The following is a 14220-nucleotide window of genomic DNA, read 5'->3' as shown; positions in this document are numbered from 1 at the left end:
AAGTAAAAGCAGACAGTAATAAAAGTATTGCAAATACGAAAAAATCACTGGCAAAAGTTATGATTACTTTTCATGAACTAAATACTTTCCTTTGTTTGCCAACCGATATTTGTTGTAAGGGTTGTGTCACTTTTAACATGAAATATTCTCCAATGCTGAACCATTATGTTGCTTTTTCGTTTTATTTGTTGTGGGCAAATAGTTCTGTTTTCCTACTTTGACATTGTCAATCATTTCACGATAAAATACAACGACAAGCACGATTTTGCTTATATACACAGATGATGGCCTAAGTAATTTTGGCCGAGTCTACCACATTGACATACATACACAATATAAACAATAATGTAAGTTTGCACAGCTCTCAAACTCTCATTCCAACCAGTCCAGTCCCTATCCAATAACCCGCTTTGACTGCTGTTCAATTTAAATTTACGTAAACTGTATGTATGTATATGTCTATGGAATGAAAATAAACCACAATAAGTTCAACAGCAAATTAAACAAGAATAATAACAAGAAAGGGTGGAATGAGTCAAATGAAAGCCAAATAAGGTAGTTGAACTTTAGATATTTACCATACCACATTTTCTATTAATATCCGCAACCGCGACAGAAATCAAAGTTAAGCCCGCTGTCATCGTGTAGGATTTTCATTTGGTGTTTAAATAAAACTTCATACATACATACACAAATGAAAGGCTGAAAATTTTCATTATTTTAAAATAAAGGAAATCTTTTGTGAAATGCCGATTTTATAATGCATTATGCGAAGGTAATTACCGTACACCGCTCTTAGAGATTAACCGATCATAATCCAAACTTTTCCATACAAATTTCTCTTTTAAGATTGTTTTTTGCTTCACAATAGGCTTCAGTAGCGGTAATTATGAGCTATTTGTCTCTAACGAATATTTCTTGACACCTAACAACACGATGATGTCACCTGGTGACCGCTGTATTTTTTGAAAGATTAGGCTACGTTATATATGCAATGAACTTATTTTCCTTTATTGGTGTGAACACCGCTTACGAGATTATAGCTGAGTTTACAATAGTGCGCCAGTCGTTCTTCCTTTTCACTGTTTGGCGCTAATTCGAGATACCAAGTGCAGACAGGTCCTTCTCTACTTGATCTCTCCATCGGAGAGAAGGTCTTCCCTTTCACTGCTTTCCCGGTGGGTACTGAATCTAATACTCTCAGTAGTGCTTTCATCCATTCAGACGAGATGGCATAGCTAGCGTCTCTTAATTATGAACTATGTTAAATTTCGTCATATATTTCGTACAGCTCATCATTCCATCGACTGCGATAATCGCCATTGCCAGTGCACAAAGGCACTTCAGCAGAACTGGGGTGTATTAGTAAGGGATTCGTTCTAGTTCCCTTACAAATAAACTTTGCAGCTTGTACCACATACTACATGTTAATTTTCATTCATAGATTATATTCGATCTATAAAGAATTTAGGAATAATCTGTTATAAATAAGTTTAGTCAAAATCCAAATAAATATTATGGAAATTTAAATATTCCGTTTTTTCGAGACTTAACTTTGTTTTCCTTAAAATTATTGGCTTTATATTACATTCAAGAGAAACAAAGCAGAGCTGCGCTATTTGTTAACATAATAGGTCTCAAAAGGTAGCTGCATTTGCTGCCAAATGAATTAATCCCACTTCTGGTTGGACGTATTAATCACTAGTTATTATGTCATTTATTGCCGTTATGTAAGTTGTGGCAAACATAGAGTGAGTGTTGAAATTCCATACTGTCATTTGTCGTTTGTCCGTTTTAATTGAATACGATAAGCCTGAATTTTCGCCTCGTTTTACACAGGCGCTCATACCCAGACGCTAACATACACACTAGAGCTTTGTTTATACACAGTCATGCCACTTAATTGGGTCAATATAACTACTTACATCATCCGGCTGATGGAGTCACAACTGTTACATACAGACGTATGTAAACATACCTACATATTAGCTGGAGTGTATACTGCCTTTTATTCCGTCTATTTTGTCGTATTTGCTTACATAAGAGAGTACTGTTGTGTCCGTAATAATAACACTACTGCGGGGAGGACTCATACGCCATGTGATTCTGATTTGGTGAAAACAGTTTGGTGATTTGAAAGAGAAGTTATAGCATGCTCATAATTTATTATGTTACATAAGTATTTCAAAGAGGAAGTACACACTGATCATAGCACTGATAAACGAAGCTTATGTAATACCTGCGTTACAGCTGAATACGGTAGTTAGTACATACATACAAATATATTGAAATGATTTTTGTACCAAGTATGAGTTAGTGCAAAATTACTTGAAATATGGTTCTTGAACCTCCCTTTGCTATAAATACAAATTGATAACAAAATAACTCAGAGTCTTACTGTAGATTGTAGGGAAATTTTATTATACGATATAAGCTATGATCATATACATTGTGACAAAAAAGCACACGGAAATTGTTATTAAATTCCCCGGATAAACGATATTTCAAACCAAAGCACTCCGCTAAGTCGGTAGAACTGTCCTTCTTTACTATGCCAAATATAAACGCAATCTGTCAACCAGTTTGTTTACAGCAGCTGCTTAAGTCAGTACATCTCAGTAGTGCGTTGCGATATTTACAATAAACATAATATCGAGGAAAGAATTTATCTCACATTTTGTATTACTGACCAATTTTCGTAGGCGGAATCACTGCGAATGTTGGAATGGCGATTCAGTCTTTGCAAAAACACGAGCCTAAAAGTGGTACAAAGCCTTCAAAGACGATCGAGAGATCGTTGAAGACATGACTCGTTCTGGACGACTTTCAACCCCTTCAGTAAAAATAATTAACAAATGAAGGATAAGTTGTTTGAAAATCATCAGGCAAGTGTGAAATGGAATAATTATTCTTTCAAGGTCATTATATACAATTGTAAATATTAATCTGTGAGCACAAATGTGTGCTATTGATTTCAAGTTTTGAAGTATATTCTGTTGGCTCTGAACTGAATTCATATTAGTGCCTGTGGGTCTTAAAAGATTTGGCTTTTAGTGCCATGGTAAACATAAAAAAAGAGAAATCATTGAAGAAAAGTACATAACATAGAATGATTATGGCACAGCAGCAGCATTAGATCGAATAAAGTTCACTGGAGCAGCGAAGTGCAATGGGGAAAACAAATCTGTACAGTCAACATAAATCTCATCAGGCACATCATAGAGCAACAACAAAAGCGGCAAGTTGCAGCACTTGAGGCAATACTAAATCGAATAGGAGAAATTGTGGCAAGAGCAACAGAATAATTGAAGCAACACCACCAGCACTGGGAGTGCCACAAAACGCATCAACATGAATAACAACATTGACAACAGTTGCAGCCTCAACACTATAACCATCAACACTCAAAAAACAACAAAGCACTAGTTCGAAGCCATGCAACAACAACAAATCGATAGAGTGGAGGTCGCCAAAAGCAGTCCATAGCAACAGAGCAAAAGCAGGCTTAGACAAACAACAGACTCACAGACATTGTATAGCACAATCAAATGCGAAGTAAAAGCACAACAATAATGCCTGTTGTTGTATATTGAGTAGACAACAAAAGCAAAACTAAACGAAATAGAGTAATGGGAAAAAAATTGAACAAAACATGGGAGACTCAGTTTCGACGACAGAGGATAGCGAATGAAGACAACCGAATCCGGGATGCTGGGTTAAGCAATAGAAATGCACTGGCTATTGGTAGCAGCCAGAGATAGCAGCTTTTAAGTGTTTTGGGACTAGCAACGGAAAGAATGAGATCCATATGTGTTTGTTTACATATGCAAGTGTGTTAGTGTACAAGTTGCTGCTTCTGCTACGTCTGACGGCTGTATAACCGTTGATATTATTGTTATTGTTACTGCAGCCGCTGAAGCACAATTCGCAAAATGGGTTTGAAATGAATGCTAGAGCGGCTGCTGGGGATCCCGCAACCACATAATCGGAGCTACATTGAATAAATCGAATAAATCGCTGCTTTGGTTGATCGAAAAGACAGGAGCAAAAAAAGAGCAGAATGAAAACGAATTGGTCGGGCAGCAAAAATTTTCCATTTACAATTTACCAGCGACCGAGGAAGGAAAGATTAAAATAAAAATCGAACAAAAAGAAAATAAAGGCAATGCTTTTATGGCGATAAAACAGATGCAAACAAAGAAGAGAAGCAACGACTGCTTACAGAAGTCAATTACAATGGAACTATCGAAAGCATACACACAGCATCACATCTTGACATTAAAAATCTTTAAAATGTTGTGCACAAGGACAATATGCCAGACAGCGCTTAACCGCGCGCTTATATTTTTCGTGCTTACGAATTACGCGAATTACAACGAGCATATTAAAAAGTTAATTAGTATTTTATGGCTGTGCAGACTGATTTTTGAATTGGTGAATAGAAAACTTTTGATGGTTATGAATATTACATAAGTATTTATAAGAAAAGAAGGCAGTTAATTCGAAAAAGTTTCCTTGAAGCTCAATACTATGAAAAGTATTTTTAGCATGGGTGTCTTCAACATTTAATAATTTATGAAAATCTGGAAGAATGCTTCACATCTTTTAAAGGAAAGTTTATAAGAGCTACAAATTGCAAAAGTACAGAGAATATTAAATTGTGATAAATTTCTATTCCACCATATTTTTTTTATCTTTTTTGGATATTTCTTAATCCATTTTCAATGGATAAAACGACAAATGGTTGAACAGAGATGATTTTTATTAGCCACGAATTCATAGTACACTCATTAAAAGCGAGTTCAGCCGTTAGACTCAATGTTACTTGCCCTTTCGCCAAAATATAGCTCGAAAATTGCTCTTCTGTATTACTTGTAGACAACGGTCTGCACCTAACATAGTGACAAAGTTAAATACTTGAACTGGCGTAAATCGAAATTTGCCTGCTCACATCATGAAAAGGGCTAAAAAATTAAAAATTAGTAAGATGTGTAGTGTACTTCTACAGCTATGTCTTACAAGCTAAAGAAACTGTTTTAAAGAATACCATTGCTGAATAATAAAATAATTTTTATATAACTTATATTACAAAAATTTTGCATAGTAAGTCCAAGTTTTTTCAACTAATTTTCAATTATTATCTGTTAAGGATGGTGAAATATCCTTAACAGATAAAAACGTTGCCATTTTTACAACCATATGAACTAGACTACCTTACATACATATATTGCTGAAGAACTTATTCTATACCATACATGAGATGTGTTCAAAAAATATCGGTAATTTGTGTTTTTGAAAAATTCGTGTACGTTATTGGTATATCTTTAAAATATTCTCCAATCGATATTTTTCACTTATGCCTGTGCTTATTCCAATCATCAAAACACTTCTCAAGCTCGAATTTTGGGATTCCCTTACCCTTTTCAGAGAAAAGTCGCAGTGATCCATGTTTGACGAATATGGAAACTGGGACATCCTTAAGTGGTTAGCCAATAATATATGATGTTATTTCGAAATGAAATTATATTTAACATAAAAGAGTGTGAAATGAGATTGCGCCAAAATTAAGGTTTTAGAAGGCTAAGTGAATCTAATTGGAGTCTTAGCATTCGTAGGTATGCATTAAAGAGGCTTAATTATGGTGTAGATCTTTTTTTTATGTTGGTTTAAGTAAAACCGAGAAATAAATTAAATAATATTTTTTATTATATGCTTCAATTTGCACATTAGTTTTCATAAGCTGGAATTTTTTACAGATTGGTTATTTAAGTATAAAGTTAAAATTTGGAGCGGCTGGTACGATTGCCCAATTTCTTTAATTTAAATTTTATTTAAGTTCAATTTATATAATGTAGCAACTTTCCTATTACTATCTCACACTAAACTTTTTATCTAATATTATACCGCTATATCATATAACTTTCTCAACTTTGGTCAACAGTGTAGTATTTGGTTTAAAACGTAGCTAAGTCAAAAGTTTATTCGGCAGCCAGACCTATTAGATAAAAAAAAATTGTGTAGTCGAAAAGAACTATTAATAAGTTCATCTTCTATAGGTAACTAAGAAACTATATTATTTGTACATACTGGAATTGACAATGCACACTTCAACGATTGATTATACATGCCTTTTCCATTTCATGCCCGAGAGCCAAATTGAGTGACAGTTGAAGTCTTACAAAATGCAAATTCATCATCGAATATCTCGTGGTACCAACCCAATAACATTACGTATTAACAATCGATTGCACAGATTTACTCATCTACGTACATAATAGAAATACTGTTCCATATGCATTTAACATACATACATACATACTTATAATAGTTGAATTGCAAATATGTATTAAACGTAGTTGAATTGTACATGGGTCGGCTTACTACTTGGCCATGATTGTGACGTCGAGTGCGTCAAAGTTGTATGCCCTTTTTTATATTACGACAAAATTCATGTATGCGTATACTAGATATGCTAGGAAACCTTAAAGCATGAATGTATTTTGTGTCACTGTTAGAGCAACCATATATGTTAGCGTTATATTGCCTCCGGTTTTTTGATGACACATTTTTTTTGTTATTTTTTGCTCCAATTTCCAATTCGATCTAAGCCACAATTTATGGTTAAATCCCAAAAGGCTTTTCGTATTTATACGCATTGACAAATACAAACAAAAACACTCATGCAGACTTACACTTGTATGCAGTGGTGTGCGTATGACATTTCGCATTCGAATTCGAAGCAATTCAAGCGTCACACGATCAGAAGCAAACTAACAAATCGGAGTCAAACAAGTGCACCCATGACTACCGCCCTTAACTAATCGATACAAATCGGTGATTGTGCCGTTTTGGAGGGATTTTATGCTTTTCTTTCATGTAGAGTTTTATCGCTTTCGTTGTGGTGAGAAATTTTTATCAAGAAATGTTAGATATTATTTTCTAAATTTGAATTTAAAATTTAATTCATACATATACTATATTTTAGCAATAAACAGAGTTATTTGTGTATAAAATTGACGATGTATTGAGTAAAAGGAAGAAATTTCTTAACAATTTTACCTAAATTCCCAAAAACACATTTTCTTAGGATGGATAGATGATTACTAAAGCATACATGAAAGACTTACGGCTCTTTAAGTTTTATTCTGCCTCACTCTTCCTCTCTCTACGGGTAACTTTTATCGATTAAGCCATCAGATTTACATGCAACAATTTTCAAACAGCTAGAGGCCAGACACGTGCTTGTTACAATCCTCTGAACAAATTTTTCTACTCTCTACCTGCTTATGCTTTGCCTTGACTTTTGACTTTGAACTGATTCCCGATAATTGTACAAATATGTATGCATGTGTATGCTTCAGCATACGCGTCAACGAGCACTTGCCTGGGAATCAAATGGGATTTAATGGAAAATATGGCCTCACTACCTGTATCACCACAACACGCAAGTAAAATGGTAATTTTTATGCTCAGCATATCGACAAAAGTGTGTGTATGGAGAACACATAAAAGCGTGTTATTAATTTTCTCATCAGCTTCAGTTGGTTACGTATACGCAATAGTGTCCTCATCAGCTTCAGTTGGTTACGTATAGGCAAGGGCGTGCGGAGCACATTCATATGAACACGTATGCTCATTTTATTTTATATCATATTTTATGTTATTATTTCTTATTTCGCAAATCGCATTTTATGAAATCTTTTCATACTCTAACACTGATGATTATGCTGCTTGTGCTCATACATATGTGTGTGGTTTCATCTATGATTGTACTGTATACATTAAGCATGTATCACATTTTCTATTTTCTATCGTGTTATTGACATTTGTGTGCGTCAAATTTAATGACGTTAGAAATATGTGAGCACACTGAAAAGATGATTCGACAAAATATGATGTGCAAGGGCGGGATTTGTGATAAATATGCGATTGATAGTATGATTTTTGGCTTTGAATTTATATTGCTTTTTCTTTTATTTTATTTATTTATTTATTCACTCTTACCGTGACTGCACTGCGTCTGCAAAAACTTCAAGAGAATCGATGAAATATATACATATTTATAGCAGTGAAGTGCAGGTTTAATGACGAGAAGATAATACTTATAATAATATAAAGCGCTTTCGTTATAATTTGGTATTTATAAATTTATATATGAACGGTTGTAAAAGTTTTTCATATACAATTTTATAGTCACATATATAAATATTGAATAATTATTACTGTAGGCAAATGGTTTGCAGATGCTATTTCATTATTTCTTTATAGGAAACTCCTTTAAGAGATGGGATAAATTTAGGTTCTGCTAACTATGTATTGTAACAAGGGTAATATTAGCTTATTAAGTAAATCTGTACTTAAAATATTCTCCTACCAATAATCAAGCATCAGATGAAAACGATTTTTCAAATAAAAATTCTCAGTTCTGATATCATATAACTGTTTGTATCAATGCGGGATCGGAAGCCCAATGCTCTCAGCGTATACAGTCTACATTATGTTCCCTCCGAAACAAATTCGTGACACACCAAACCACGAAAATAAAAAAAAAATGGCCATTGCCTTGATTTTGAGCGGCTTTGGCGTGGCTTTTTTCCCCCTCCATTCCAATTATTGTTGACTTGTTTGTATCAAAATATCCACAAAAATCATTTGAGCGGACTCAAGAAAGATTTCGAGCTCTCCTGCCAGCTTTCTGACATTTTCTCGACGATTATTTAAAATTCTTGATATTTGAAACACGTCGGGAAAGTTTCCCTCACTCTTTTAATGTTTCATCAATTGAAGAAGTTGAAGGTCGTCTAAAAGGAGGCATGTCTTCAACAATCTCTTGACCGTTTTTGAATGCTTTGTAATACTTGAAAGCTTGTGTTTTTGATAAATATGAGCACTTTCAACATTCTCAACGATTCCACATATGCATTTAGTCATAAGTAAAAAATTTGAGACAAATTCTTCGTTCGATAATTGTATCCATGGTAAAATATTGTAAAAATCGCAACGCGTTACAGCTGCTGTAAACAAACTGTTTGACAGATCGCGCATATTAAGCATAGTAATTGAGGATGGTCTTACCAACTTGGCAAAATACATTTTTTTAAAGATCATTCACCCTGGAAACTTAATTACAATTTCCGGTTGTCACAGTGTATAATCATTTGTCTTTCACCCATACTTGTAATTGCTATTACAATATAGAAGTGAAGTCAGTATCAATGGATTTCTGATTAAATATAGTGAGGTAAGGTATTTGATGATAGTTCATTAAATCCTTTTAATAAAAGAAATCTCGAAATTTGGTTTTGGCGTAAAGCAATGCGTTAATTTCCGTTCATACTTTTCAAATCGTGCTAATTTAGCATATAGCAGTCATACAAACTAACCGATCAAAATCAAATTCTTCTATGGAAATTATTTTTTGAACGCTATTCTATCTTCAGTTAAACCAGTTTTTTCTCGTATTCCTCTGGAATGGTTATCTTTTATACCAAAAAACTAACAATTACTTCCAACTTTGACAAAATACTTACTAACTTCAAAAAATTCTAAACTCAGGTGCTGTATGCTCTACTTGCTGTAGCTCTTGTTCATTAACCCTGAACTACTTGTCTGACTATGTAATTGAAACATAGTAAACTAGCCTTCATTTACAATATATGTTCAACCGTGAAAAAGTATCATTAAGGCTATATACAAATATATGTACATACATGCATACAATTGTACCTTATCTATCATCTCTTCTCTTGCAGGACTCCTGCGATTGCAACAGATTTACCAAGGGCTTAAGCCCGGCAACGAGTCATTTCAAGTGGAAATGGTAAAGCGTATTGCGAATGTAACAATGGCCATCGACTTCCTGCATACGCTCGAGGATTTGGGACGCTTCACCAACAAATACATTGTGCTGGATTGCCCAACGGAAATGGCCAAACAGATACTCATTCAACATGTGCGCGATATATCGCTCGGAAGAAGGACATATCACTATTTGCTAAGCGGTTTGGTAAGAGCAACTTTTACATACACTTGCCTACCTATATACATTTCATACAATAAAAAACTATATTTTCGTTTTGTGTGTTCATTTGTGTACTAATATCTTTGTGTGCACACACTCCCACAAACAAGTGTATAGCTGCGGTGGCACGCTCCTGCATAAAAGCCAAGTAAATAAATCGTTTTGCATGACTGCCAAGCCACAAATGAGCAAAGGTGAATGTAAACAAATATGCTGACTAACACAAAATGCACACAGCGTAAGCACAACTTGGCTTTTGCTCATACGAGTATATCGGTGCTATACACAACCTACATACACATACATATGTAGTTTTGTCTGTTTTTATGGCAGAGTTTTATTTGTGCGGGCACCCGCAAAGCGATTTATGTGGCTTTTTCGGTTTGTTCGGCGGTTTCAATGTTTCAAACCACATTAATAACCAATTATCCATGTTGTACGTGTTGCCATTGAATCTGGCGCTACGTGCCAATTTTCACTTAGTGCAATGCCAAAAGTCATGCTGATTCGGGAAATACTTGTGGCGAATATTTATCCGATTTGTAGACTCAAGCGTATGTCTGAACGCTTTTTGTTTGTTTTTCGTTACGGTTTTTTTGTACGTTTTTGTTTCAGAGCGATTTTGCATTGCCCATTCATATGCCGGCATTGATTTGATCCGTTTCAGGTAATGGACGATCGTTGGGAGAGTGAAATCATCGAATTTGGTGCCATCAATATAACCGGATTTCGTATTGTTGACACTAATCGTCGGTTCGTACGTGATTTCTTTGACAGTTGGAAACGCTTGGATCCGACAACATCGATTGGCGCCGGCAGGGAATCAATTTCGGTACGTAAGCAATACAAAAATGTTTATCATATACATACATACATATATAGCTATATCGAATATGTATAGCAATATGGCATTAAGATTACAAGGATGTCATTCATATGCTGACAAGTGTAGAAGCATGCAAAACAATGCGATTGACTTGTTTAACCACAGGCGTTTCATGTAGTAGTTGTTTGTTAACTTATGTACACAAACTCATACACACATACATACACGTTTATATATATTGATAAGTTTGTACCAAAGCTTTGAGTCATGTATGCATACTTAACGTAAATATAACTATAACAACCCAGCAGTGAAAACAATTAGTTACACGTATAAACTCTTTCATAACTAGTCGGCCAATTGGTTTATTTGTGTATAAGTATATTTATTCTGGGGGTTAGGAAAAATAAATTGATTTTTTTACTTTCTGCCTTATATAAGCAATTGTATTGATATTTTGATGGCAACCGGGCCAATCATCGAAACCATCTTTGTCAAGAGTGCTTTTAGAGCCCACTGTTTTTCTAGAAATTCATACTATGTGAAACAAATTTACAAGTAGGACCTGAATCTATATAAAAATTGCTAATAAAGTTCATACGTTTTTAAATTTACAGCAAGTTTGCTCAAAATTATTGACTTGCTAAGGAAGCTCTATTTTCATTATTCCAAAAATATATCTTAAATAAAAAGTTTTCCAATTTTTTAATCCTAGACTGACCTAACCTGCAAAGGATCAATTATAAAATGTTGATCAAAAGTATACTAGTTCTTCCACGTCAGACAATAATATTCTTAAAAATTATTTAATATCGATACATATACCGATTTTCGGAAGTTACCATGCCCTTTTACCCAAGCAACTTTCCGAAATCAAATCCTCTTCTGACTACATTGACTTAGCCACTGTAGGGCAACGCTCCAACCATATATACATATGTACTTATATGTAAATGTGCAACAACCATAAATACACAACTTCTTGACAACATCACTTATAGTATTCATAACGCATATCACATGACACAGTCAGCTCAGCCAACCAACCCATTCACTTTTACGGTTTGCTATGATTTTTTGGGCATACAAATATCCGGAACAAAACAATAAGTGTGTATATGTGTGTATAACTTGTACTTTCCTTGTTTGTATTTGCTCTCAACATTTTTTGTGCGCTTTGTTTATTCCTGTCATCGTTGTGCTCTTATTATTATTTTGTTATTTGTTCGCTTTTGGCAGGGTAAATGTGGCGATAATGTCGATATGACACAGTGATAGCAAGGCCTACACCCACTCAGACACGAAACGAATTGTGCATGCGCTCTTAACGTCAAAATGTGAAAAAGGGTGTAAGTTGTAGACAAAAAGCACAACAAAAATCACAACAACATAAAAATATGAAAAGTGTCAAAGTTTTCGTACGTGTTTTGTCTGCCATCCTCACTTTTATTTCGCTGCGCAGGATGAGAGGATATTATGATAACATACCTAACGATATTTAAATCGCATTTGATCCGCATATTATTCTCACTCCACAAGTCATAATAATAATAAAAGCGTGTGCGGAAAGCAATTCAATGCAATGGGGATTTTTAAAATAAATCGGGGCTTACTTTTTTCTAGTAGAACTGTGTGAGCACGCTTTGTTCTATAGGCATACATATAGTATATATAACTCAATAAAATTTAATTCAAATTAAATTGTGTGGTACAAAATTTCGTGGAAACAATTTTTGAGATTATGTGTCAATTTGGGGTCAAATGGTTTGTACACATTTCACTTTTAAAGTATTGACTGATTGATAACTTAAATTTATATTCAAATTACTTGTGAATCGAGCATACAGAAAATGGTTTAGAAAAACGTTTTGAATTCCTAGCAAGCTGCTTTGATGAGATTTCAAGAATCGCTGGAAAGAAATGTATCGATATTTAATAAAAACAACTATTTTAACGATTCACGATGAAAATAAATTTTTATATATAATTTATATAACTCAGGATATTTCCTGGAATAGTTTTCAATGCACGTAGCGTCGCATTTAATGTCTTCAATTGACTCAAAACGGTTTTCCCGGAGCGGTCGTTTGAGTTTGTTGTTTTTACGAAAAGCTTTGCGCATATGACGTATGATACTCAAATACTCGTAGTATTCATTGGTAACAGTTTGGCCGGTCGGAAGGAATTCGGAGTGCACCACACCTCGATAATCGGTGAAAACTGTTTACAAACCCTTGATTAAACCTTAGACCCGTTTGTCGTGTTTTTTTCGGTGTCGGCTCACCTTTACCACGACATTCGTCTGTTTCTGGGTCGTAAACATAGATCCAAGACTCGTCGCCAGTAATAATACGCTTCATGGCGTCCTGCAAAGCATTACTTTAAAGACGTTAACGCGACGCTGTTTTTCGAAAAAATTTAGGGATTTTGGAACCAATCATGCCCAAATGATTTTTCAAAATAGTTTTCACTGGTTTTATATTGACGTGTTGATCATTAGTTGATGTTGATGACCGTCCTGGACGTGGTTCGTCGACCACGCTTTCTAGACCACCTTTGAACAACAATTAGCACCAAAGGCATCAGAAGTTTGATTACACCCACAAAATTTAATGGAAATTCTTTGATGAATAATTTCACCCTTCGGAGGAGTCGCCGCATGCACTTTATGGTATATACTTCTGAAAAACAAACGTATACTAAACAGTAATGATTATTTTGATGTTACATTATTTGGCACAAAAAATATTTCGACTTATAGATTTTGGCGCGACATTAAATTCAATATTTTTACTCTTTTTCGCCCACGGTAGTATATAATACCGCTGTCTTGTGTGCTGTTCAAAGTTCGTTCACCTCAACATCGTCCAATTTAGGAACGAAAAATTCATCATGGCCGATTTTACTCGTATTTTTGAAGAAATATTGACCAAGTTTTCCCCTTCTCCTTAGAGCCCACCAAACAGTAACTCTTCATGGATGTAACGCCGTCACGACAAAGATTTGTGGAATATCATCTCCACTCCAATTGTACAATTTTGTACATTAACGTACTTATGCAACCAAAAGGGAGCTCCATCGATGAGCAAATCGGGATCGGTGACCATTTCGTTTTGCACTCATTCACTGTTGGGTGATCGTTCTGTTTCAAATATTGCATGAGTTTGATTTTGTAAACCCGCAAACCAGGGTCCTTCTCCAAAATTCCCTAGATCCATAAGGTATATGGGCTCCAATTGTAGCGCGCCATGGCTCATGTGGGTCTTCTGCGATACTCTGCTCCACGACAGCAATAACCTCATAATATCCATAATAATAAACGTAACGCGATTCCAAATCAATAGTTGTACGCATTACTAACTCTAGTCAGCGA

The 14220-nt window shown here is 34.8% G+C and overlaps 1 protein-coding gene across 2 annotated transcripts in view; it reads left to right on the top strand.

Moving 5' to 3' along the window:
* The window catches only part of LOC105225058 (glutamate receptor 1), a 114237-nt gene that overhangs the window by 60760 nt on the left and 39257 nt on the right, over window positions 1–14220 (top strand). For both annotated transcript variants that reach the window (XM_049458747.1, XM_049458746.1), the window contains exons 6-7: window positions 9753–10006; window positions 10689–10853. In XM_049458747.1, the coding sequence (XP_049314704.1) occupies window positions 9753–10006; window positions 10689–10853 (419 nt within the window). The remainder of the gene's footprint in view (window positions 1–9752; window positions 10007–10688; window positions 10854–14220) is intronic.

This window comes from Bactrocera dorsalis, chromosome 5 (genome assembly GCF_023373825.1).
Source record: "Bactrocera dorsalis isolate Fly_Bdor chromosome 5, ASM2337382v1, whole genome shotgun sequence".
Classification (NCBI taxonomy): domain Eukaryota; kingdom Metazoa; phylum Arthropoda; class Insecta; order Diptera; family Tephritidae; genus Bactrocera; species Bactrocera dorsalis.
Note: the sequence above shows the minus strand (reverse complement) of the source record. Positions and strands in the feature narration are given on the sequence as shown.